This window comes from Caenorhabditis briggsae (genome assembly GCF_000004555.2).
Source record: "Caenorhabditis briggsae complete genome, chrX, whole genome shotgun sequence".
NCBI lineage: Eukaryota > Metazoa > Nematoda > Chromadorea > Rhabditida > Rhabditidae > Caenorhabditis > Caenorhabditis briggsae.
In genome coordinates, this window is record NC_013491.2 from 6,088,519 (window position 1) to 6,114,887 (window position 26,369).

The 26,369-nt window shown below is 37.1% G+C and overlaps 2 protein-coding genes across 2 annotated transcripts; one reads left to right on the forward strand and one right to left on the reverse strand.

Annotated features, from left to right (window-relative positions):
• Nucleotides 1-970: 970 nt before the first annotated feature.
• On the forward strand, nucleotides 971-25,835 carry Cbr-plc-1 (the record flags this gene model as incomplete). Its single annotated transcript, XM_045239248.1, is given in 32 exon segments — nucleotides 971-1,046; nucleotides 5,658-5,938; nucleotides 6,207-6,416; nucleotides 6,524-6,815; nucleotides 6,874-6,999; nucleotides 9,279-9,514; nucleotides 9,569-9,751; nucleotides 9,798-9,946; nucleotides 9,958-10,085; nucleotides 10,452-10,530; nucleotides 11,091-11,356; nucleotides 11,926-12,139; nucleotides 12,240-12,379; nucleotides 12,427-12,520; nucleotides 13,023-13,143; nucleotides 16,522-16,749; nucleotides 18,546-18,656; nucleotides 18,703-18,940; nucleotides 18,994-19,099; nucleotides 19,395-19,620; nucleotides 19,671-19,823; nucleotides 19,894-20,199; nucleotides 20,689-20,961; nucleotides 21,003-21,334; nucleotides 21,617-21,713; nucleotides 21,766-22,002; nucleotides 22,140-22,226; nucleotides 22,825-22,938; nucleotides 23,004-23,186; nucleotides 24,048-24,186; nucleotides 24,686-24,867; nucleotides 25,689-25,835. 32 exon segments carry the CDS (start codon nucleotides 971-973, stop codon nucleotides 25,833-25,835), a joined length of 5,754 nt encoding a protein of 1,917 aa, XP_045096252.1.
• Nucleotides 13,274-13,775, reverse strand: CBG17589 (the record flags this gene model as incomplete). The annotated part of the gene is made up of 2 exons (XM_002644059.1): nucleotides 13,274-13,360; nucleotides 13,608-13,775. 2 exons carry the CDS (start codon nucleotides 13,773-13,775, stop codon nucleotides 13,274-13,276), a joined length of 255 nt encoding a protein of 84 aa, XP_002644105.1.
• Nucleotides 25,836-26,369: the final 534 nt, after the last annotated feature.

Here is a 26,369-nt window from a genome sequence, read left to right on the forward strand (position 1 = left end):
CTTTGAGAGTAGCATTTTTGACTCTTATCGTATTTCCCTCTTATTTGGGATTAAAATTTCTTTTTTTAGATTTTCGGGAGAAGTATGTTGCTATCTTTTTTCAAGATTAATCTATGTTCAAAACCAACTGTTTTTTGAAAAAGAAGTTTCTGAAAAATGTTCAAATCAACCAATTTTAAAGATCATCACCAAAACATGTGTGATCTTTTTTTTTGATTTCAAAATCCTTCTAAATGCAAATTTCTCTTTTCCTCTTTAGTGATAGACGTCATCGTTTTGACAGTTTCATAACATCATTTTCCCGACTACTCTCGCTTGTGTTCCCGCGTTTTTTTACTACTATCAGTGGTTACTGATTCCAATAGAATTTCCAATATGTGAGGTCTTTAGCAGTTTTTGGCTTATGATCTACTTTTTTTGAGAAGCAACTAGAAAAATTTTGAAACCAAAATGTAGTTTTCCCTGTTTTTGAAACCCGAAAATCCTGAAAAATTGTATGATTCATACTATTTTTCAAATCGATTTTCTTTCTTTTTTGAGTTATCTAATCCAAAACACTTTTGTATTTTGAAAACCACAAAAAGAACTCACGTGCAGCGATTTTTCCTTTTTTTTTCCAAAACAGAAACTCTTACTATCAGTGCTCCTCGCCTAGAATGATTCATTCACACGTTCATGATCTTGTTGTCCTTCCTTTTTCTCTCCTCCTTGTGGTAAACCGTCACTTTTTTCGTCTCCTGGAAAGGATAAGAAAAAAAGTTGAGGCCAAAAACATCAATATCATCTTCTTTGCATTGATATTATACAAACGACGTGTCCCAACTTCTTTTTTTTTGTTTCTTATACGCTCTTTCTCTTATCTTACCTTTTGGTCTTTTGCTCTTTGAATATCTTCTAAATAGAAATTAGCCCCTTACAGTAATCATTGTAAATAGAATACCATCAAAATATATCTCAACAACAAAATGCAATGAACTGGGACACTTTGAAAAGCGTGCTGAAAACGAGACGTTTGACAAAACGTACCATCCCAGCTTATATTCATCGTAAGTTTGTCAAAATATTTGGGTTTTTTTTTGTGTCTGGAAAAAAAGAAAACCGTAAAAAGAATTTTTGTTATGATAATAGTATGAATAATCCAATATTTCACAAGGGTGTGGTTGTTGAGGTAAGATCAACAAGTGGGTTAGAATTATGGAAAGTCAAAATAGAACAATTTTTGGAATTTCTATTTTATCTGAAAACTGATAAGCACAATTTTAAAAGGTTGCTTTTTATGCTTTAGTAATAGTTTTTTTTTTTTTGAAATTTCGAAATCTAGTGATAACAGTCGTTTTACTTTAGCTACCCCATTTCATTTTTTCAATACGGGACTTCACATGTTTCAGCTTCTAACTGATTATTGAGGATTCAGATTTATTAATTTTTTAATGTAAAGTCCAACAGAGCCCAGATCACGCATTTTTTGTGTTAATGCTATATTCACTATTTTTAATGTTAGCTATAATACCCCAATCATGTACAGTACCGGTGATTAAGATATACAAAAAAAACAATTTTTCTCTTGATTTTCTGCTGTTTTTATCATTTTCCCAAGTGTGGAGTTCCCGAACATTTCGAAAATTTCGGAGCGTGTAAAACAGACCTAGATTGACAATTTTGCATTCACAGAACTTTTTTCCGGATTTCCTTAGGTATTTGCCAATGAAAGAAACCAGGTTTTCCAAGTTCTTAGTACGTGAAACGCCTAAAAAGAAGGGTTTTCAGAACTTGGCAAACAAAAAAAAAAATTTTCTAAAATAATCCGAGGATTCAAAGTTTCCAGTCTGGATTTGTTTTACACCCTTCAAAATGTTCAAAATTATTGGAAATTTGACAGCCAAGACCCAGACGTCTGAAAATGCTTAGAATAGCCAAAAAATCAACGGAAAATTAGTTTCTGTATTTTTTATTGACCGTTACTGTACGTCTCTGGCCGACAACTGGTGGCGGCATTTGCGTTGCACGGCGCTTAACAGAGCAGTCTTTCCAATAGTTGGTCGGCAAGGTTAACTTCTCTAGTGACTTATAAAAATTTAGAAAATTTTAACTTTTTGTGTTTCCTCATTTTTCAAAGAATTTTGATTCTTTGATTCTTTGATATTTATTTTTTTTATTTGCAAAATTTCTGAACAAAATCGCTTGTCAAATATTTCAATGCTCACAAATTCTAAATGTTTTTATTGAAGAAATAATTCATCCATCATTAAATCTTACAAGAGATGTTAGATCCATCAAAAATCAAAAAGTGTTTTCTCAAACTTTTTTGATTCATTCCCACCATTTGTTCCTTTTCCTACCCTCCTTTCCTCCCCCCAATATTCTAACCAATCAGTGCGAACTGAAAAATATGAACGCAATTCTCAAGGGAAAATTCTGGGCTGGTGGCAAAGGCCCAACGCACGCAAAGATCCAAGATGCCTCCAGTTTCTTTCCTCCTCCTCCTCTGGCATCTTCTTCTTCTTCTGCTGCTCCTTTCTTTTTTTTTTTCGCCCATTTATCTGCCGCCCGCCTTCTAGTAGATCTGAGTCAAAAATTTCTTCCGCTGCCTTCCTGAAACGGGTGCCATCTCTTATCTGTTGGGTTTTTCGTCACTAAACGGCAGCCGAGCTTTGGGCACTAAAACACTCCCCTATACATTTTCGATTATTATAATATTTTTGGATAATATTACTGTACCCTAACTCTATATTATGATTCATCAAAAATGCCTCATGAAAGTAAGATGACATCGGTTGTGTCCCGTCTGCTTCATGCACTCGGAAAATCTCACGATCATGAGGAGCCTGAAATTCCGCCCGATCCAGATAGTCTACTGGTTTATGTTTGTAATCTTGGTAAGTCTCTTTGCTTCTGCAGTCTGAGAGTCCCAAAAGGGTGTGCAAGAAAAAAAACTGATGTCAAATATCCAACTTTTTTATATGAGAAAAAAAGAAGTTCCACTTCTTATCTCGTTCGACATTTGAGTTTTCTGTTTTTTCCCCTCCCTTTTGGCTGTTTCGTCTTGAGAAGTTTCCAGATGAAAGTGTAGATATCCGGAATAAAGAAAAAAAAATGCTAGTCACTAAAAATAAACTTTTTTGAAAAAATAGATGAAATTGGGAGATAAGTGCAATTTTGATCGGAAGTTTTGAGAGTTCAAGCTCTTGTTTTTGGCTACTGTATGAGAGAAAATGCTGCGAAATGCCGTATTGTCTCTATTAAAAACGTAGTTTCAAGCTCAATTATTTCCATTCCTACGAAAGATATGAAAACTTTGTAAACAGATAAATTATTTATCATAATGTCGCAAATATTTTATCAATTGACAAATTTTCAATATCTTTTACAGTTATCGAGATAATGGAACTTAAAATTTGCGGTTTGGAGGAGGTTCTGTTAGAGGAAACACAGTATAAGGGTTCTGGAAACTTGGAACCAATATTATCTAGCACAAATGATCAAATCTGAAAGTTTTTCTGTGTCAACTCTTTCTAAAATGTATCATGATTTGAAAAAAATCTAATTTAGTGCTTTCATTTGGAACTATTTTTAATTTCAAACCTAAAAACTATTTCTATAATTATAAGCATATTTTTTAAAAGATATTTCAGTTCCGGGAATAAAATTTATAGGTTCAATTAGAAAATTTAAAATAGCCAATTAGCAAATTTGATCCCATGTAACTCTGACCTTCGCTTTAAATTTTGAATTTTAAGAAAATTCCCAAGAAGAATATTCTAGCTTGATCATTTAGATTCAAAAGCTAAATTCCTAGCAAAAATATCTTGCCATCCTTTCGAGCCTCAAACATTGAGTTAACTAATTTCTCTCCTCAGAAACTCAAGCAAAAAAAAGCAAATTTAGACCCAGGAAAAACAAAATTCGAAGGAAATTTTAAAGCGAATCAGCTCAAATCGAATTTTTTGTGTTGAAGCTCAAGCCATTTTGGTTTTTCTTCTTGGTTGTGCAAGTTTGACGCTCGTATAATTCGGTTGGGACGATGATGATGGACCATCATCCACAGACAAAAAAGGGTGTGTCCCAAAACGTTCTTTTTCTTTTCCTTCTGCTTCTTTGTTTCGAAACTAAAACTAAACAATTCGTTCTCATGGAAGTAATTTTTTGTTAGCGGGCCAGCTTTTTCCTTCCTCCTCTTCTTCTCCTCTTTCTCGGCTTTCAAAAATTTCACTAAGAATGTGTTGGGGTCACGGAAAAAACAGATATGCATACAGCCCCCTTTTCCGACATATATCCTTCCCCCTCTCCTTTTGACACCAAAATCACAAACACTGACCAAATAAAAGAAGATGAGAGAGAAAATTCGAGAAGGCACCCAGAAAAAAATTGCAACACAATACCAAGAGGCACAATTCAAAACCCTAATTGCACATGGGGCGAGAAGAAGAAAACCAAGTCGGTTTTTTCTTGGGACCCTCGTATCGAATAGCCAACTGATTGTTGCTTGTTTTTGACAGAGTGGGGAGATGGTGAAAACTAAAACCGAAGGGAAACTTCTAGAAAAATTGAATACAAATCAAGATACCGTATACGTGCAATTCGAACCTAATTATCTTAATTTAGGTAAGAGATGTCGAAAACGAGTCAATATATTAAATGTGATATTATGACATACATTTTATCAGTTGACGAACTTCTGATATAGTATAGTACCGGTCAATAAAATGCACAAAATTGTATTTTTTGTTCAGTTGATCATACTTGTAATCCGGGCCCTGCTATAACTTCTTTCAGAATCAATGTTTTCGAACCAACTAAATCAGATATGATAGAGCTCCACGAGTACTACAAAACGGTATTATTTGGAATACTATATTTTATCTATGAACAAAGTTACAGATCATAAAGTGGCTTACCCATCTTAACCATCTTGTCTATGAACAGAGTGTACTCGTGGAGCGCTATCATATCTGATTTAGTTGGTTCGAAAATATTAATTCTGAAAGAAAAAATGGCAAGGCCTGCGAAGGCCCGGCAAAGGCCCGGATTACAAGTATGCAGTTGATTGCGGCTATTTTCAGGAGTCTACAGCTCAGCTGTGATGTTCCCAATCAATTTGGAAACTTTAGAGGTTGTGAAACTGACCTAGATTAAATATTTTGCATTCACGGATCATTTTTTCAAATTTCTGCTTCATCAACTATTTGCAGATTTTTGAAAGACACTTTTTTAGTCCATTTTTGTACAGAAAACTTGAAAAAAACAGGTGTCTTTTAGAATTAGGCAAAAAGTTGAAAACTAGGAGTTTTCAAAAAATTCTTCGAATCCGAGGTTTTAAACTGGGTCTATTTTACAGACTTTCATAATGATCGGAAACTTGCCCCAGACTCTTGAAAATGTGAAAATCAACTGAAAAACACGTTCTTATATATCTTGGTACTGTATAAAAACTACGAACTGTGGAAATGTTGGTGGTACTATGAAAAACTTTGAAAGTCTACGGTAGCGTTCTGTTAGAAAATTTATGGTTTTTCAGAAAACTAAAAATTTTCATTCTAATTATTCACGAAAAAAGGGATTACTGTTACTACAAATCAAGTTCTGCTCTAAGCCTGAAGAATCTGGCTCACCAGATCCCGAGATCAAAGAGCCATAACAAAACCGAATTCCTATTTCAGCAACGTCACGTAGTGACTCCACCTCGTCCACACAATCAGCCACCGCCGGATTCATTTTAAATGAAGAACCCATCACTTTGTTCCGACTCGAACTCGAACGACTACAGTACATTCTTCATTTTCCCGAAGAAGTTGCCTTCCAGCTTTCTTCTACCGAGTATCAGCTTTTTTACTCCATCCAACCGATGGATTATGTTCGTTATGTGAGCTGTGATCTGACATCGGTACCAGTTTCGGAGAATCCAAGTCCAGTTCGGAATCTTGTCAAGCGGTTGTCAGAGGTACGTTGAGTATTAAATTCCACAAAAAACTACCGTATTTCTTCTAATAGAAGACTACCTGAACCGTCAACGTAGAGCTTAACGAGTCCTGTAAAAGATAACAGACTATGTCCACTAAAACAAATTTGCTGATATCATGTTAAGTAATTTTTCAGAAATCGAGATACATTTAAAAAAAAACAAAACAAAACTCTCGGTTTGGGTAGGCTTCTACTAGAAGAAATAAGCTAGACATGATTCTTTAACCTTTAACCCTTCAACATTGTAGGTTTCTTCTTGGATCACCCACGTCATTGTCAGTCAGCCAACCCATGACGACCGGAAAGTCGCGCTCACTGCCATCCTCAGAATTGTGGAAACATGTTGGAACATTGGAAATTTTAATGCAGCAGTAGAAGTTCTAATGGGACTTAAGAGCGAGAAGCTAAGACCATTCTGGTTGTCCCTTCGACAGGAAGAAAAGTCTCAATTCGATTCAGTTAGTTTTTTTTTCATGTAAAAATTCAAATCAGCTATTCCCGCGAACTCAGAAGACAACAGAAAAAAGTTCAATTGACATTAAACCCTAAATTCAAACTCATTTAGCTCTGTGAAACACTGCTGCCGGCCAACCAAGCACTTCCGTCACAAGCCTACATCAACGCAGTCCAGCGTGCTCTCCGGATGCCTCAATCTCGTGTCATTCCATTTTTCGGAATCTTCCTTCGCGATCTCTACGCCATTGTCAACGATTTGCCGAACATTGTGGTGATTGGACAAGAAGGCGAAACGCAGAAGCTCGAGTTTATGAGCGATCCCAACGGAGAGGATCATTTCTCGTCTAGAATCGGAGTTGGCGGCCTGTTGAATGCCGATAAAATCAATTTGGTTGCTATTGGTGAGTGTTTATTCTTCACTGGCAAAAAAAAATGTTTCAATAAGAAATGATTTTTCAGTACTGGACAACTTGGAACTGTTCCACCGGCATAGTCGAACTATGATCAAGATGCTGGAGGATCAAGCTATCGCCACCACTCAGATTCCGCAGAATGAGCGAGAACAAAAAGAAAAAGAAACGAAGAGTAAGATTTTATTTAGATTACAGTAATTTTAGCCCCCCTCCCCAATAAAATTGAGTTGTTTTGTGTTGTACATACAGTACTGGCCAAAAAGGTATTCGCAAATAGTTTTTCGAGCATAACTTTTCTGAAACTTCCCGATCAATCTGATATTTTAAGACAAAGTTTAAAACGGTAAAAGAAACTGATTCAACAACAAGAATAGTCAAAATTTCAAAAAATTGAAAAAAAATCGAAAAATTCATGAAAATTGCAAAAAACCGGTAAATGGAACTTTGACTTCTGAGATCTAGGATAGACCGGTAAACGAAAAATAATAATAGAAAATGAATAAAATAGCTTTAGTACTTCGTTGGGAAGCCTTTGGCGTCGATTACCGTTTGACATCTTCTTGGCATCGAGTCGAGAAGGGTGTCGATGACAGACATCGGGATGGCCTGCCAGACATCTTGGAGTTGGTCGAACTTCTGGTTGGCATTCGAGGCACGAACCCCTCTAAGCTGTCTCTCGACATGCTCCCAGAGGTGTTCGATCGGATTCAAGTCCGGAGATTGACTTGGCCAGTCCAGAAGATCCACGTGGCGGCGTCGGAACCACTCCTTGATGTGCTTCGAGGTGTGCTTCGGGTCGTTATCCTGTTGGAAAAGAACGCCCGGCCCACAGTAGACCTTGCCCAGGGTCTCATTGTGTTCTCCAAGATGTCTTCATACACAAAGCGATCCATGATGCTTGTAATTCTTCTCAGCGGGCCGATTGAAGTCCCAGAGAAGCAGCCCCAGACCATCACCGATCCACCTCCATGCTTGACGGTTTGGAGCTGGTAGCTGGGATCGAACCGACATCCAACCGGACGGCGAATCCACTTGATACCGTCAGTACCGAACAGATTGAACTTGGATTCGTCGCTGAACACGTGATTAGCCCAATCCTGACGTCCCCAGTGGAGATGAGCTCTGGCCCATGCTACGCGGGCGATTCTGTTCTTCTTGCTGATCGATGGTTTCTTAGCTGGCCGTCGTCCATGGAGTCCAGCATCTTGAAGACGTCTTCTGACGGTTCTCAGGGATGGTGTGACTTCATTTGGTGTCTTCACGACCATCTGAATGTCCGTAGAACTCCTCTGGGGATCCTCTCTTGAAACTCGGACGATGTTCCGATCCATGTTCTTCGACGTGATACGCGGTCTTCCAGGCGATTTTCGCTCCACCAAGGCTCCCTAAACATTTTTTTCCATAACTATACTATTTTTGAATATTACCTCATCCCGAAACTGCTTCAAGATCTTCTCGATGGCACGTTTAGTAACATTGAACTGCTGCGCCAAGAGGTCCTTGGAACATCCACTTCTGAAGCCGATGACGATGGCTTTACGGATGTCCTGAGAGATGTTTTTTTTTCCGAGGGGTCTGGCCATGTCTGTAAACAGTTTTAAATACATAGGAGCCAAAACCAACATTCTTAGAAACCATAATATCCAAAAATATAAAAATATGAAAAAAGTGAAAAAACGAAAAAATTGAAAAAATTGAAAAAAACAAAAAATTTCTGAAAATGATGCAATTTCCTTGTACGCAATTTGTCGTCACCGTGTACGACATGCACAGTAAAATTTTCAGATCGATCCCTTAAGTTTCAGCAAAGTTACTCTCAAAAAACCGTTTGCGAATATCTTTTTGGCCAGTACTGTAGTACCGGTCACATTTTCTGCGAATTTTCAGTAGATTGGAGGTCGGCCGTCAAGTTTCCGATTACTTTGAAAATCTCGGAGAGTGTGAAACAGGCTTAGATTAATAACTTTGGATTCACAGAATTTTTTAAAGTTCTTAATTTTTTAGCTATTTACCAATTTGTGAAAAACACCTATTTTTTCACTGTCATCACAAAAACAGAACAAAAAAGTGTATTTCAGAAATTGGAAAATAGCTGAAAAAAATATATTTTTTAATTCTGTGAAGACAAAGTTTTCAATCTAGGTCTGTTTTACATCTTCCATATTTTTTGAAGTGATTGGAAACTTAACAGCCGAGCTCGAGAATCCTGAAAATGGTCAAAAAGGCCAAAAATGAACTGAAAAATAGGTTTTGGTATGTCTGACTAACCGATACTGTATATTAAAAAATCTATATTTATATTTTTTAGGGTTATTTCTAATATTTTTAATGGGCGTTTTATGATTTAGTTCATGTAATTTCGCAATTACGATAGATTTCGTTGTATATTTGATTTTTTTTTGTAAATTTTAAGAACTTGAAACAATAGAAGCCTGAAAAACAAAATTTCAGCCTATGAACCAGTGCAAGTGGTTCGTGGTTCCTCTCATGGAGTGGCTCTTATCCCACTTGACACACTGACCTTCGACCTTGACGTCATCCAACGTCTCCAACACGGAACAACAGTCATCCACTATGAGCCAGACTCGGGACGAAGCAATCTGTGTCTGCTCAGACTTGATCCAAGTTGTGGACAAATCAACTGGCATAAAATCTCCTACTCTGTGAACAGAGATCCCAAGGAAAAAGTGAGAATAATAGAAGAGAGAAAAATAGTAAGTAATTAATTTGTAATGATTCAGGATGTGCTTGCCAAAGTGTCCGTTGCAAATCTCCAACCACTTGACTCAGGTCGTGGTGCTGCGTCTCCAATGCCATCTGGAAGAGCTCCGGGAACAGGAGGTGTAGGAGTTGAAGAAGGAGAACTCAAATTAAGTGTTGTGAAGGGCGTTGAACTGGTTGATAGCTACGATATTGACATTGAGGTTAGAAGCAGAAAAAAATATGAAAATACATAAAATGAGTTTATAGGCTATTTATCGGCGTCATTCTATGGAAGAAATGTCGGTTCCGGTCAGTTGCTGGAAAGTCAGTCATGGACAGTTGCTTTCTGATAACGAGTTTATCTATTTCCTGGCACCCCAGCAAATCGCCCATTTTGGACGAACGGGTTACAATCTGTGGTAAAAAGTCTTCAAGGACAACAAAGATACCCGGACCGTCGTATGTTGTGGATCAAAAATGTGTACCTGTCCTTGTATGAGATCACCGGTGAAGCCAACTGCGGACCACGACCGTTCGAAGCACTTCAAGCATTTGGTGGGCGAGTTGAGCGTTGGAAAGGCTTTGGTTTGTTGATTTTTTGTTTTTGTGACTAGTACGCGCAGCCATACAGGTTAAGAAGAAATTGTTATCTATGTTATTTTTGTTTCGCTTCCACACTTGTTTCCTCTCTTTCTATGCTATGTGTTGGTATGCTCAAATTTTATCAAGCAAAGTGAGAAGAGAGAGGTCAGGACATCACAATCAATGTTATAAAAAACGCTTTCCGTTTTTGCTGTGAATTTTCTATCCCGCCCACATTTTGGGTTTTCTTTCTATATTCGGAGCACATTCTGTTGATAAAAAAGCGCTTTCTGATCACTTAAAGTATGCAAAATGTTTCGGTAACCCTCACACTTTTAGGGTTGAGCCAAACGAATACAAGTGCAACTCGACCCAATGACTCGTCGTTGTCCAGTGAGCCAGGAGGTGCAAAGAGCAGGTATGTTATGGGAATGTTCACCTTATAGAAATACGTTAAAGTTGAAAAATCTCGTGGAATTAATTAACAAGACAATGACGTTTCTGATACCATAAAGATTTGAAAAAACACTACCATACACCGTAAGCACTTCAATAGAACAGCGTCTCTAACTCTAATAATTAAGCCGATGTAGCTCGGATCCTATGAGAGATACCGAAAATCTATCAACTGATAAAAAATTTGTTATGATATCATAAACGATTTTTCAGTTGACAGCTTTTTGATATTCTTCACAGAAAATGTGATAAATTGACTCAAATTTTTAATTCGGAAGTCGTCTTATCAGACTGTTTACGATACATTTATTCTGAGCTCAATTATGTTAGCTCCTAGGAGAGATATCAAAAATCGGTCAACTGACGAAATTTTAGCAATATTATGGTGAATAATTTATCAATTGACAGATTTTTCATATTTTTATAGGGACCGAGATACTTGACCTTGAAGTTCAGGTATGAAATATAGGGTATTTCAAAATCTTGATAATTCGGTTTACTGTAACTTCAAGTCATTTTAAGACTAAAAAATCTGAAAAATGCCATGCAAAAGAAGCTCCGCGGAGCATCTCGAGAAGGATCCCGATCCCAATCTCCACAACCACACTCTCCACTTGTTCGTCCGCCATCGATCAAATCTCAAATATCCTCCCAATCCGGTCCACCAGGTCCCAACTCTCCTGGATACTTGTTAAAGCCACGTGGCGAGCCAGCAAACAGTGACGCCGGAGACCTGGATAGTATCTACACGCCAAGATCAAGGACACCGACGAGCAGTTCCTATGGAGGTGAGTTGAGGCTACAGAACTAGATATACAAAAAACGTTTGGGTCATTTTAACCATTTTAAGGACTATGGAGCTCAGCTGCCAAGTTTCCTATCATTTCGAAAATTTTGGAGGGTGTAAAGCAGACCTAGATTCAAAACTTTGCAGTTATGCAATTCTTTTAAATTCCTATTTCTTCAGCAAATTTCCAATTTCTGAAAAAACATTTGTTTTTTTCATGTTTTCGGTACAAAAAACGGGCCAAAAGCGATGTATTTCAGAAACTTGCAATAGCTAAAAAACTATAAATTAAAAAAAAACTCTGTAAATTTAAAGTTTTTATTCAAATTTTGTTTTACACCCTCCGAAATTCTGAAATGATTGGAAACTAGACTGCCGAGCTCCAGAATTTTTAAAATGTAAAAAATGGTCGAAAATCAACTGAAAAACACGTTTTTCTATATCGCGTTCGGTATATTCAAAAAGTCTATATTTAGAGTTTTATGACCATTTTATGATTTTTAACAGGTCAATTTCGCAATATTAATTGGGAACAGGTATCATTTTACAACATTATACAACTCTTTACAGGTCGCTCTGTCGGAGGAAGATCGTGCAAATCATGGCGATCACGTGGTGGAGAAACTCCCAACTCTGGCTCCATCAGCAGTTCCGGTCAAATGTCAATTCAAGTCTCTGGCCTAAGCGGTCCATCCGGAAAAGAGTTCCAAGAGAAACCACTGACTCTTGTGGAGTTTGCAGAGCTCTTCCGACTCTTTAACACCAGAATGAGGAAGGATTTGAGGTATCTTTTTTTAGCAGTCATTATTATTTATTCAATAATTTTTTATCATTTTTTCCTCTCGCTTTTTTCTCTCTGTCTTCATCAAAAATTTATGTTTCAGAGATGTGTTCAATGATGTCTTATCCACCGCCACCACACCACAACACTGTCCAAAACGGGAACGCGATCGTCACAGCCCCAGAATGCAGTCCAGACTTGCTAGTGTCTCGAATTCATACAACGCCGATTTTCTGTCAAATGGTATGAAATTTTGGCTTTCAGTTTTACGAAAAATTCTGCATTTTCAGATTTCCTCACCAAGAACACGACAGTGAGCTCACATCACATCAGCGAGAAGCAGAACAAAATCTATAATGCTCTTGCACTTGCCAGTGTTAATAGGTGGGTTTAAAGAACTTTACGAAGTTTTTTGAGAGTCAAAAGCCAAAAAGGTCTTGCAAAATAATAGTTTGACGACTCAAAAAAAAGAATAGATGAAGAAAAAAACAGACATCTCAAGTTTTATTCATTGAAAATGAAGAAGTGACGTAGGAAAAGAAAAAAAGAAAGAAAAAAAAACAAAATGAAGGTGGGGACACAAAAAAAGGAGACACGTTTTTTTTTCTTATATATTTGTTCCATGGAAGACAGCAGAGGCCTAGGATGTAACTTTTGTGCAATTTACATATAAATTATTCATGAACCAAAACGCGCGTAAAACGAGTCAGAGTCACAGGAGTCACAATAAGTGAATATCCTGATATTAAGAAAAGGAAAAATGTCAAAACAACGATGGAAATTCTCAGAAATCCTTTTTTGAGCTTTCAAAACCAGAGTCTCCCACGCCCTCGAAAAACTGGCATATATTATTATAAACATTCTCCCTCCAATCTCTCACTTTCAGCATGGGCGGACTCATGGACACATCGCGATCATCAATGCTCACACCGCAAATGCTCCGCGCGTTTGTCAACACTCATCAAATGGAGCAAATTGACGAGGCAACGGCGAACAAGTTAATTCAGGTAAAGCTACTTTATTGATTGAAGAAGAAAAAAATTAGACAAAAATAATTGAAAATCCCGTGGGGTGGTGTCATCTCGCGGAGATGGGATGGATGGAAAGAATGAATAGTGGGGAAATTAGAAATTAAGTTCACTGAATCGAACAGCATGCGTCCCGTCGTGCGCCTTCTTTGCTGATCCGCTCCTGTTGCTCGTCGACTTCAGCAGCGAATGAGACCTAAAAAAATTTTTTTTGTAATATTTTAAATTTGAAACATTGTGTCTTCGCTTTCTAGAAATGGGGCAGCGCAACCCAGTAAAAAGAAAAAGAAGAAGAAGCAATTTAGGATTGGTGCATGCTGCCCAACAATTTTCATTTTGATGGTCGTGGTTGTCTTTTTTACCCCTCCAAAAATTTTCTCTCTCTCTCTTTCAAAAATTGGGCTACCCAAAGAACAAAAAAAAAGAAAAAGTAGAAATCTCACTTTTTTGGGCATTGTTGGTGTCGATTGAACGTCTGGGTGTTGAAGAGTTGTCATAGAAGATTTATTTGTTACCGGCTCCACAGCTCCATAGACTTCCACCTCTGGCTGATTGGTCCACGTGGTGCTGGCCGCTCGAACGTCGTCCTCTTCGGTCGCCGGTCGTGGCATCGCAATGACTGAATGGGATGGGGTAAAAGCGGGAGCGCAAAAAAGAGATGTAGTAGTTGTTGGAGAAGACGCCGGAGAAGAAGATGTGGGCGTGGCTTCGAGCAGCACCTTTCTCGGGTTCGCCTCTTCTTGCGCCGGGAGACTCAACTCTCTTTTTAGATTGACTTTCGGAAAGAGAAAAAAGAATAGAAAGAAAATGGTAATGTCCGGTGGTTGGTGTGTTCTGGAATGAGATCGGTGCATGAGATATAGAGTAGAAAAGGGGGAAATACGGAAATCGTTGAGATAAACGCGAGGAGAAGGGCGATGGATAAATTTGAAAGTGCCATTTCGATTTTGATCAAGAGCATCAAATTTTTACATTTAGAAAAATTGAAAAAAATCATTTTCTGGCTTGCTTTCCAATTTGAACTGACAAGGGAACCTCAACTCAGATTTTGATAAATTTTCTAGATAATTCAAAAATAGCGTATCTAGAAACCAATGAAAATTTTTGAATCCAAAAATTTCGCCGGTTTCAGCCGAGCTATATCAGTTTCAGTAACAAAAATCTCGTTTTCAGTGCAAAAGCAATTTTCAAAAATGAGTTTCTCAATATTTAGGATGTTCAAAAACATAGAAATCATTGTGTTATGATCAAACTGAAATGAAATTTCATTATTCGAACATTTTTTTTTGAATGTATGCAAGTGCTGGGAAAAGGTTCGAAAATTAGAGAAAAAAGAATTTTTGGTAAAACGTTTAAAAAACAAAACTTTAAGTACAACAAAACAAATTTCATGTTCTGGAACGCTCTAGATGTTGAGAAAATCGTATTTAAAAAAGTTTTGCACTGTAAACGAGATTTTCGGTAATAAAACTAATATAACTCGGCTGAAACTTGAATTCTAAAATTTTCAAAAATGTCTAGACAGACTATTTGTGATCTATTTTGCTCTTTTCTTGAAAAATTGAAATTGCAAGATTTTGAGGTTTTCTTGTCAGATGGGTTTATTTCGAAAAATCGTTTTCAACATTCTCGATTTTTCTAGAAAAATCGAAACAGCCTGGCTCTGCAACAGATCAAACAAGAAGAAACGCCCTATAAACTTTTCGAAATGAAAGAAATGAAAAACAATAAAACATAGAGCATCTCTCCGAGCTTTTATGATTGAATGTTCTAGAGAAATGTGACTTTCGAGAGCTAAAGTTTCTATTTTTCTCTTTATTTTTTATGACGACTTTGAAAAATAGAAACAGAAAAATAGGATCGCGCCTAGCAACATTGTCCCGTGGGTAGGGGGGAAGAAGAAGCGTTTTCAAATGCGTCAACAACACTCTTTCAACAATCACAAGTCTCGCTTTTTTTCAACTAGTAATTACTACTATATAGTTAGTTTTACTGAGAAACTAAAAACAGAGCGGAAATGAGAAGTGATGATATGATCAGAAAAAAATTATGGGTTGAGAAGCAGCAATGTGAAAATTGGGGAAAAAAATTTGAATAATTTAGGACATGTAAAGGAAAACGAAACTCAATTGATTCTCTTTCTCTCTCATGTCCTTTGTTGGCGCCTAGTTTCAATTATGTTTAGAATTGGAGCAAAGTGATTTTCCCACCCTAAACCTACTAGATTTTAAACTAGATATCTCCACGGCAAAAGTTTTATATCTAGGATTGGGAAAAGAGAAGTGAAAGCTTTCAGCAAGGCCTCCGGGGTTGACATCCTCAGGGGAATCACATCCGGGATGCTCTTTTTTAATTTATGAGAGAGCGATGTGGAGAACAAATTTCAAGTTTTCAAGACCTTAGTGGACAAATGAACTTTTGTTTTTTGAAAGGAAAATCTTTGAAAATTGGGAAAGATCGGAAAATGAAAAAATCATGAGATTTTTTGAAATAAACGAACTTAAAGTCCAACTCCACGAATTTTAGAATTTACAAAGGGAAACAAGATTTTCTTGATTTATAGGACGCTTCAGAACGTCAAATTTGTTGTGGTTTATGTGGAACTCAATGCAATTGCATATTTCAGACTTTTCTCAAAACAAATGTATTGTCGGAAATTTGGAAATTTTTCACGATTTTCCAAACTTTATCGAAAATTGAAAAGATTTCTTTTTTGAGAAAATATCTGAAAAATGAAACTTCATTACATTCTGAGTATAACACAACACATTTCATGTTCTGAAACGTCCCAGGCGTTGAGGAAATCGTTTTTAAAAATTGATGTTACTACTACTACTGAAAAGGCGATTTTTTGGTACTGAAACTGATATAACTCGGCTGAAACTGGCGATCGAATCCTAGAAATGTTAGCGGACGCGTCTAGATAGGTTATTCTGAAGCTATTCTAAACGTTTTATAACAATCTGGAATGAATGAAAATTCATATTTCAGGCATTTTCTCAAAAAAATACATTTTTTCAATATAGTCTGTAAAAACGTGAAAATTTCGAAATTTTCAAGGATACATTTTTTGAGAAAATGTTTGAAATATGCAATTGCATTTTATTCTACATGTACCATAACAATTGTCACTTTCTGATTAATCCTACAATAAGAAAAAAATTGTCTTAAAAAATTACTGATTTGCACTGAAAAAGGGTATTTTCGGTATTAAATTAAACTGATATGTCCCGGCGGTTAAATTAACTTTTATGATTTTTTTGGAAGGAAACCTCCAAATATTAAGAAAAAAGTAGAGAATGAAAAAAAGAAGCACGAGATCTCAACTCTTTTAATAAACAAATTTCACAATTTCAGGATCATGAGCCGGATGCCACATGTCGTCAGAAAAATCAAATGTCTTTCGAGGGATTCACGCGCTTCTTGTGCGACCCGGTCAATTTTGCATTCGTGCCGGAAACCATCGAGCCCGATGAGGAAGATTTGCGCTACCCACTATCGCATTATTACATCAACTCGAGCCACAACACTTATCTGACGGGACACCAATTGAAGGGACCCAGCAGTTCCGAGATGTACAGACAGGTTTGTCAATAGGGAATTGGTGAAAACGTGATTTGGTTTTAAACCTAGACCAGACATCATCGCCTGCCCTGAAAGTGCAATTCAAACAAGCTAGAAAAAGAGAAAACGGAAATTGCCTAATTTCCACGAAAAAGCTTTTTTTCTATTTTGAAACATTGTTGTTGGTTTTTGAGGTCGTAGAATCCTAAATGAGATGAAACATTTTTGGAACAAAAAATTCTTCTGCAAGAGCAGAGACCACTGGGTCAATAAGAGTGTTTTTGTGGCGTATAGAAGAAATAGAAACCTGATACTTGACTCTGACGTTAGAATGGGAATAGAAAAAAAGAAGAAAAAAAGAGAACAGATACTCTGAAAAGAAGGTAAGTAAAGTATACATTTAGAAAAACACTAAATTGACACGTCGTGTTGTGTTTTCTTGCTCTGTGTGTTTTTTTTCTGTGTCACAAAACAACAAACAAATCTACGGGCGGGGTCATCAGGAGGGGTTTTGCTAGGACATGGGCTCATTTCAGCAGTGTACGCATGTGTTTCAACGTGCGATGCATTTTGGCTTTTTCAAACGAAAAAGAAAAAAAAACGTTTTTCGTCGATCTCGCCCTCTTTAAAATTGGCACCAGCTCCGCGCGCACACACATACACACTCGTTCTCACACCGGGAGGACCCGTTAGACTGATTCGAAGGAAGAAAATTGAAGGCGTGAGAGATGGCACAGCTTGGGGTTTTTATGATATGAGGAAAATTTTATGGAGAAGCTTTTCCAAGAAATTCTAGAGGTTGATCTAAAAGAACTTCATCACTTTCTTGGGCTATTCTCAAGGATGACCTGGTATTTTTCGTGAGAAATTTTGTGTTCTCACGATCGAAATTTCAGTATAAATAAAAAAAGTTTTGCAAGTAAAAATAACTTTCTCACATTGAATACACCTACACACAAACTTTAGAATTAATAAAACTAAACTGAATGTTCACCGTAAAACCTGTGTCCTAACTTTTGACTTCAACCCAATTTATCTCAATTCCTGTAAGTGACATCATAAAATTGTCAACTGATATAATATTGGTCCTATCATGGTAAATAATTTATCAGTTTACAAATTTTTGATACCTTTCACATAAATCGAGGTAATTGAGCTTACAGATGACGATTCGAATAGGCTCCTACGTTTAAAAAATAATCATTAAGAAATAAACGAAAACCAACGACTCAAAAATTTCAAAAGTTAACAAATTCGATAAAAACTGTCATAACATGAATACCGTGCACACATGCGGCAAATTCGAGCTCATATACCTCATTTTCTGTGAAAGATAACGAAAATGGTCAACTGATAAATTTTTTATGATAATATCACCAATGTTTCACCAGTTAGCAAATTTTCAATATTTCTCATAGGAACCAAGTAAGTTGAGCTCAAAGTCAATGCATGGCAGGGTGTTCTTTTATTAGAGATACTACGGTACCCTGGTCGGAATATTATGTTTTTCGTTGAAGAGCGGAGAAAAAGGACGCGCGAGATTAAAGGCGCACACACTTTCCAGGCGCCGCGGGTCTCGAAGCGATCATGCCCGAACGGGCATGAAACTCGAAAAAACTCTGCCTTATTATTACCACGTTAAACCTAAATTTAATAAACATGTGACATAAAATTCCTTTTTCGTAGTGATGAAACAGAAAAACATATTCTCTTGTAACGTAGAGGAAAGAGAATTCAGATTTTTCGAATTCTGGTTCCTAAATAAACCAAATGTTTCCCAAAAACCGGAAATCAAGCACAACTCGACCCCTTTTCAGGTTCTCCTCACCGGGTGCCGTTGCGTAGAGCTTGACTGTTGGGACGGCGATGATGGATTACCACTCATCTATCACGGACACACTCTTGTTAGCAAAATTGGATTTAGACAGGTCAGTTGCACCTAACAACACAAAAATCGCACTAAAAACGTTTCAGGTCGTTGAAATCATCAAAAAATCCGCTTTCATCACTTCGGATCTTCCCGTGATTCTATCCATCGAGAATCATTGTTCGCTCCAACAACAGGCAAAAATGGCACAAATGTTCAAGACGGTGCTCGGCGATTTGTTGGTTACAAACTTCCTCTTTGAAGCCGACTTCTCAGATTCTCCAAGGCTACCATGCCCTCTCCAGATGAAAAATAAGATTCTGATTAAGAACAAGAAAATGATCGGTAAAAAACAACTTTCAAAATTCAAGTTTGATAAATCAGAGCATTTTTTCCAGTGGATGTTCCTACTCCCTTACCAATGATTGATAGAGGAGCCATTCAGCGTGGAGAGACGAATCTGACTTTGCACAGAAAGCAGAGCAAGAATTCGTACGAGAGCAGGTAAGAAAGGAATCAGATAGGTAAAAGTGTACTAACCCAGAATTTCAGCAACTCAACCTCCATCTTCAGATCTAGGTACTAACTGCTCAGGAACACTATCAAAATTTATTTTCATAGCATTTTATTTCCGTTCTTTTCAGTTTCACTATCTATCTTGTTATGTTTTTTGGAAATTGGTTTTTATATCACTTTTTCTTTCAAAAATCCTATCTATCATATCAGAAGCCTGGAGAGAAGAGATAGAATTACATGCATGACTATTTGCTTTACCATCTTTTACAAAGTGAATTTCCAGCACTGTTGATGAAGTGGAGGATGACGACTTAGACGAGTTCCTGGATGATGAAGAAAATGAGGAAGATGACCAGGAAGAAGTTCCAGTTCGTGGCGAGAAGGATGACAGTCCGAAGGCATCAAAACGTGCTGAGAAATCAGTGAGAAACATCAAACAACAAGACTCCCTGTGCAGTGATCATTCGGTAGAGCAAGCGAAGCCATCAACCAGCAAGAGTGCATCCAAGGTAATCTAATAGGCATCTAGGACCAACGCACTCACTCTTTTTTTTTTCAGACCAACGAGGGAAAGACTGAAGATGAAGTGCTTTATGCTCAATTAGCACAGAATGCCATCCGCAACCAGCAACCGCGAAAGAACAACACTGGAGTCCAGATTGCTCCCGAGCTCTCGGACATTGTCATTTACATGCAAGCCACTAAGTTTAAAGTAGGTCAAAAACGGAGGCGGGGGAGGAGGGTGGATGGGGAATTGAAATAATCTAATTATCAAATTCCAGGGATTCCCACCAGTTGAAGGCATTCAATCTCCTCGGTTGATAGTGGAAGATCCTCCTACATCAACCACCAGCCTATCGTTCTCAACAAGATCCAGAACACCATCAACCCTTCTGAGTACGCCTGCTCCACCGCGACGTCAGAGGAGTAGCACCCAGTTGAGTCAGGAGCTTCAATCCGAGTATTTGTCTAGTGCAAGACCAAATGCAACTGCCACATGCTATCAAGTCACCTCGTTGAATGAGAATGCAGCAAAGAAACTGATGAAGCGTCATCCAGCGAAATGCATTTCCTACACTAGAGATCATGTAAGATTTGACCTACCATTAAGATATCCAAATATTCTCTCGATTTTCGGTCATTTCGAACATTTTCTGAAGTCTGGATATCGCCTGTCAAGTTTACGATCATTTTGAAATTTTCGGAGGGCGTAATAGAGACCTCGATAGAAAACATTGCATTAACAGAATTTTTTGAAAATTTCATGTTCTTCGGCTGTGTTGCTATTTCTGAAATACACACTTCCTTCTGGCTTCGTTTTGTGTTGAACACGTGAAAAACAGTATTCTTTGAGAGATCGGTAATAACTGAAAAACTAGAAACTTTCAAAAATTCTGTGAATGCACAGTTCTCAATCTCGGTCTGTTACAAATTTTTCAAAATTTTCAAAATGATCGGAAACTTTACCGCCAAGTTTCAGACTCCTGAATATGGTTAAAATGGCTGAACATCAACTGAAAAATACGATTTTGTACATGTAATTGAACGGAATTGTATAACAAAACTAAAATTTCTAGCTGATCCGAACATATCCAAGTGCCAAGCACTACGACTCATCTAACTTCAACCCTATCAACTGCTGGGCTCATGGAATGCAAATGGTTGCACTCAACTTCCAAACACCTGATGTCATAATGGCTGTAAATCAAGCAATGTTCGAGCAGAGTGGAAACTGTGGCTATCAGTTGAAGCCAAGATGTCTTTGGGATGAATCTCACTTGTTGTATAATAAATTCTTGCCGCTCTCCAAGGATATTGCTGGACATTCGGCGTTGCTGCTGAATTTGACGGTGAGTAGCCTTTTTTTTTTCCACAAAATTCAAAAGTTTAGATCATCTCTGGCCAACACGTCTATCCAAACACTCACTACGCTAGTCTCTACGTTGAAATTGAAGTGATCGGAATTCACAACGATTGTGTCCGTGAAAAATCCAAAGTTGTCCAGAGAAATTCTGTGAATCCGATCTGGAATCACACTACACAGCTACGCATTGCTTGTGTTGATCTGGCATTCCTCCGAATCGCCGTATGTGACAGTGGCCAAAACGGACGGGTTGTTGCTCATCGAGTGGTGCCTGTCAAATGCATTCGACCCGGTTTCCGACATCTTCCGCTTCGCACATCCACGAATCTTCCAATTGACAATGCCATGATCTTTTTGAGGTAATGTTTGGCACCATCTAACTTTTTTTTCAGTTTTTAACACTAACAAACTATTCCAGGTCCTCTCAAAAACTTTGTGATAAAATCACAATCTGATTAATGAACCTTATCGATTATTTTTATGATCTAATCATATTTACAACGGGCACACATCATATAGCATTGTTTTACATAGTTTATTGTTTTTTATTTATCTCACTCATATCAAATGGAATGTTTGCTGGAGAAAAAGTTTGCTTAGTTTTCGATATCGTCTTTGTAATTTAGAATTCTTTATTTCAGAACTCGATTCGAGCAAGAAGAGCACATCTACCTCCACGACGATGACTCAAACTCTTATTGTAATTTGGAGCACACACTGGCTTATCGAACTGATTTGGTATTCTACCCAACGATTTTTCGCATGTTTAGCAAACCCATTTATGTTTTAGACTCCGAACCTCTCACCCACGCCAATTTTGAAAAAGCAAATCTTCGTGCTTCGCATCACTGGCGCGTTTGCCGATGAGACCGCAATTACTGTACACAGTGAATCGGGTAGTACGGTAAAGACAGTGATGCAGCAAGCGCTGCTGAATGCCGGAAAGAATGCGGACCAAGTTGAGGAGTATGTATTGATTGAGGAGTCGCTGCCAGCACCGTCAGGAGAAGATCCGATTGAGCAGAGGGTAGGATAGAAGACTGTTGGAAGGATTACTGTAGATGTAGATTTTCTTTTTCAATTTTTTTTGCTAGCGATAAACAAGGAAAACTCAAAAATTTTTTAGAGATCATTAGAATTAAAATAATTAAACAAATCTTCCAGGTGCTTCCTCTAAACGAGCCGATAATGGACGCTGTTGCTTGCTGGAACGGATCGATGCGACGCTTCGTATTACGCAAAAAAGGAAGTGTGAGTTATGAGGAAAAGCGTCGACAGCGCAAAACTAGCAAATCGTCACGTAAACTCAACTGGGCCGCCACATTCGACGCGTCAACACTTTCAGCTAACGTCTGATTTCATCTTCACACTTTTTTTTTCTTCCTACTGACTACACAATTATGTACCCACCGCTTCTACCCATCCGCTATGATATTGTAACCTATTTATCAATTTCCCAAAATTCCTTTTTTTGTTTTTTTCCTCCCCAATAATCAAGACGACTTCTACAAATTGCCTCAATGATCCGATGAGAGGGGCTCATAGGTGAGATCTTCCGACTGACACGACTGATGAACGAGACGCAGAAAAAAACCAAAAAGAATGGCCACAATTTGGTGTTTTGAGGAGTTCTTAGGATGATGGTGTTAATACGGCTCCACAAATATCCGCTTCGCATGACTCATGTATTGCTTTGGCATATATAATCCAAAACTTTGTACTTTTTTGAGCTTTGTTTATTTTTTGAGTGGTCCAGGAACGGAATGGGAGATATACATACATATTTTAACAGTTTGAAGTGGACTGAGAAGATATTTCTTTTGAAAGTTCTAACATATTTTCTTTCTAGGACCCATCCTCCCGAGCTTGGATAACATCAATCATAAAATCTGGAACCGGTGGTAGTTCAACGTCAGTTTCACCAAGTCCACTTATCAAAGATGGACATGTTAAAAGTGCATCAGCAATCAGCTACACGGACGCTCATTGGACACTGACGCTGAGCACCTTGAAGTGACAGAAGGCAAGTGTAAGGATGGCATCGGTGGCATGGAAAAGGTTTATGATGGATTAGGGGTTACAGGGTTGAATCCACGTGCGCGATCGATGGGCGACACTTTCTTGGTATGTGTTCATAATGTGAGCGAAGATCAGCCGTATGCAATTCTGAGGGCTGGAATTAACAGCACAGCAGCAGATATTATTCGACAGGTTGGTCTATGAAACTTGAAATTGATAACTTGAGGCACTAAAAATCAGATATAATAAAACACAAAAAAATTTGAACAGAAAAGTTTTTGAGATTTTCCTAATATGGTAACTCCGAATCTCGAATTTCGAAGTCTTCGAATCTCAGAATTTTGAAATATGAAAATATGATATCTCAAGATATCATAATCAAGATTTTCAGTTTTTGGATACTAAATTTCTGAACATCTGAGTCCTGAAATGTCATACTTTCATCTTTAACATTTTTTTCGATTTCAAAATGTGGTGGTCTTAGAATTTTGGGGAAAATTTTCTAGTTGGTTATTTTGGATTTTANAGAAAATTTTGGATTTTAATAAAATTTGGGTTTTTAAAAAAATTTTGGATTTTAAAGAAAATATTGGATTTTGATGAATTTAAATATTAGATTTTGATGAATTTAAAAACCTTGAAAAACTTTAAAATCCAAAAATTTCTGGTCTTCTCTAAAATCCAATTTTTTTTCAAAATCCAAAAATTTCTTTAAAATCCAAATTTTTTTCTAAAATCCAAAATTTTTATTAAAACCCAAAAATTTTTTTAAAATCCAAAATAACCAACTAGAGCCGAATTTTGCAATCTAAGAGTTCGATAATTTTAAAATTTTGTAGGACAAGAATTTCAGAACCTCGCAGTTTGATAATCTCAGTGTTCCATAATCTCAGAATCTCAGAATCACAGAATCTCAAAGTCTCAGAATCTCAGAATCTCAGAAATTCAGAATTTTAGGATTCTAAAATTTCAGGTTTCTAAAATTTTGAAGCTTTAGAATCTCAAAACCTCTTAACCTCAAAATCTTCAAATCACTAAAGTTTAAAATTTCAGGTGTTTGTGAAAGCTCGGCGTCCAAACGTTGATGATGCCGAATACGTGCTGGTCGAAGAAACGTGTGATGACACAAAAATTAATCAAGGTCAAAGTATGCTTCAAGCACTTTCGCTGGCGCGAAAAAGGAGCAATGATCGTAGGGCTATATTATTATCGTTATCTTCTATCACTTTTTTTCAATTGCTCATGTTACCGTATCGTATTGCACCTTTTCAGCGCACAATTTTTCATTTACCGTAAATGCTCTAATAAAATCGACAGCTAATAGTAGACTTTGAATACAATTATCTCCGTTCCTGTAGGGCAAATCAAAAGTGTGTAACTGATAAAATATTGGCAATTTCTCAAAAAGCATTTTTTTAGTTGACAAAATTTTGTTACCTTTCGAAGGGACCAAGATAATCAATCTCAAAGCGCACGTGTGGGTTTCTATTAGAGCATTTACGGTTGTTTTGAAACTATCTGAATCATTTGAAATTTTTTTCTGTACGTCTTGTGAAGGGAGAAAAATGAGTTTCAATTCAAATTTTGGGTTTTTCCAAAACAAATTTTACTCAGCTATCTCTCTTGTAGTAAAATCACTATTCTATTACTATCTTTCCCTCAAAGATTCAATTAACAAATTTTATTTGCAGTCACTCCAAAATATCCCAACAACCGAACCACGAGCCGAGTGTTGGGTCCAAATGAAAACGTGTGGAAGGCGCAATCTCGATGGAAATCCATGGGCCGTTTCGTGCTCGAGAACCGAAAGGATACTGTACACGCGACACTCGAAAAAGTGAGATCATTTATATCAAAACTGGAAGCTGCAAAAGCGAGCATGGATCCCAGACACGAGTGATGAACCGCACTTTTCACCAAAAACATGAATCCCCTCTCTCAATTTGATTCTACTTCTATATCTATCACTTTCCCGAAAAATCACTTTTTTCACAACCACCCTCTCTATCCTATCCTATTTCATTTCTTAATATGTTCAACAAAAACTTCCGCATGTTTGTCTGCATAATCGTGTGTATGATATATTATTATTTATTTCTTCATGATTCAATATATATTGATTTACGTAAAGCAAATATGATACAAGCACCTGAAACACAAAAACGTTCTCTTCTCCTGCTAATATTATTCCCCTATTGCCACTAACATGTCTCAATAAATATGAAATGGGTCTTGTTAACGACTACATATATATTCGCCGAAAGCTAACCCGATATTATATGGTTAAAAAATGATTTATAGTATGATTTTATACTACAGGATTTTCTGGAAATGGCAAAGTTGTTGCGAGAGGGTATACCGAAAAAAGACGAGACTTATTACATGATCCATTATGCCGGACTACCAGGAGAAGACATTTGAGATTGTGATGTGAATGATCTACCTATCTTTGTGTTTTTTCTTCATATTCGTGATTTATTTTTGAAATGTGATTTTTATTTTGTATGATTGATTTAGATAGATCAAAATTTTTTTATTTTTTCAGAAAGTATCATTTCGTGTTTACTAACACAGTTTACTAACATTTACATATTTATATAAATTTACAATTGCACACTAAATACCTATCTATCCTATACCACCGAGTTTGGGCACTCTCCACTCACCGGCAACGTTCATAGTATGCGGTTTTAGGGTAGACGTGTGGAAAGCACAACTTCTTCTTCCTCCTCAACCACTACAACGCGCAAAATAAGTTTATCCAGCGTTCGCTCAATCGGTCTTCCACGTAAATTCTCCAAATTTGGCAAATCGCAGACGATGGATGCCGGACCAAAATGAAGACTACTACTCTATGCATCCTATTTTCTCTTTCCCATACCAATCCAATGATCTCTTTTCCCGCCTTATTACAATTCAATTCTAATATTTGAAATTCTAATCTAAACTTCAAATCTAAGTTCCCTTCCCATTTATAGTATTTTTTTCTTTTTAATTTAATAATGATAAGTTTTGCTTCTTAATTTTTCTGCCAATTTTTTTTCATTTTTTTCCAATTTTTTTGTTTCATTTCCGTCTAGTTTGCAATATCATTTTCTGTCTATCAAAAAAAAACCAAAAGCTAATAAAGAGTCATGATTTTTCAACCGATCTTTCTCTCCGCTACTGCATTGCCATGCAGGAAGTTTTTTATTGTTGATTACTGCGTGGTTGAATGTGGACCAGGTGCGCAAATAGGACACTCAGTCAGTCTATTTGGTAAAAATGAGCAATCCATTTATTTCTCTCATTCAATTTTTTGACAATGCAGCAGATTCTCTTGGGATTATTGGTTTGTTTCGTGGTCGTACAGTAAGTTTTGTCAGAAAAAGTTTT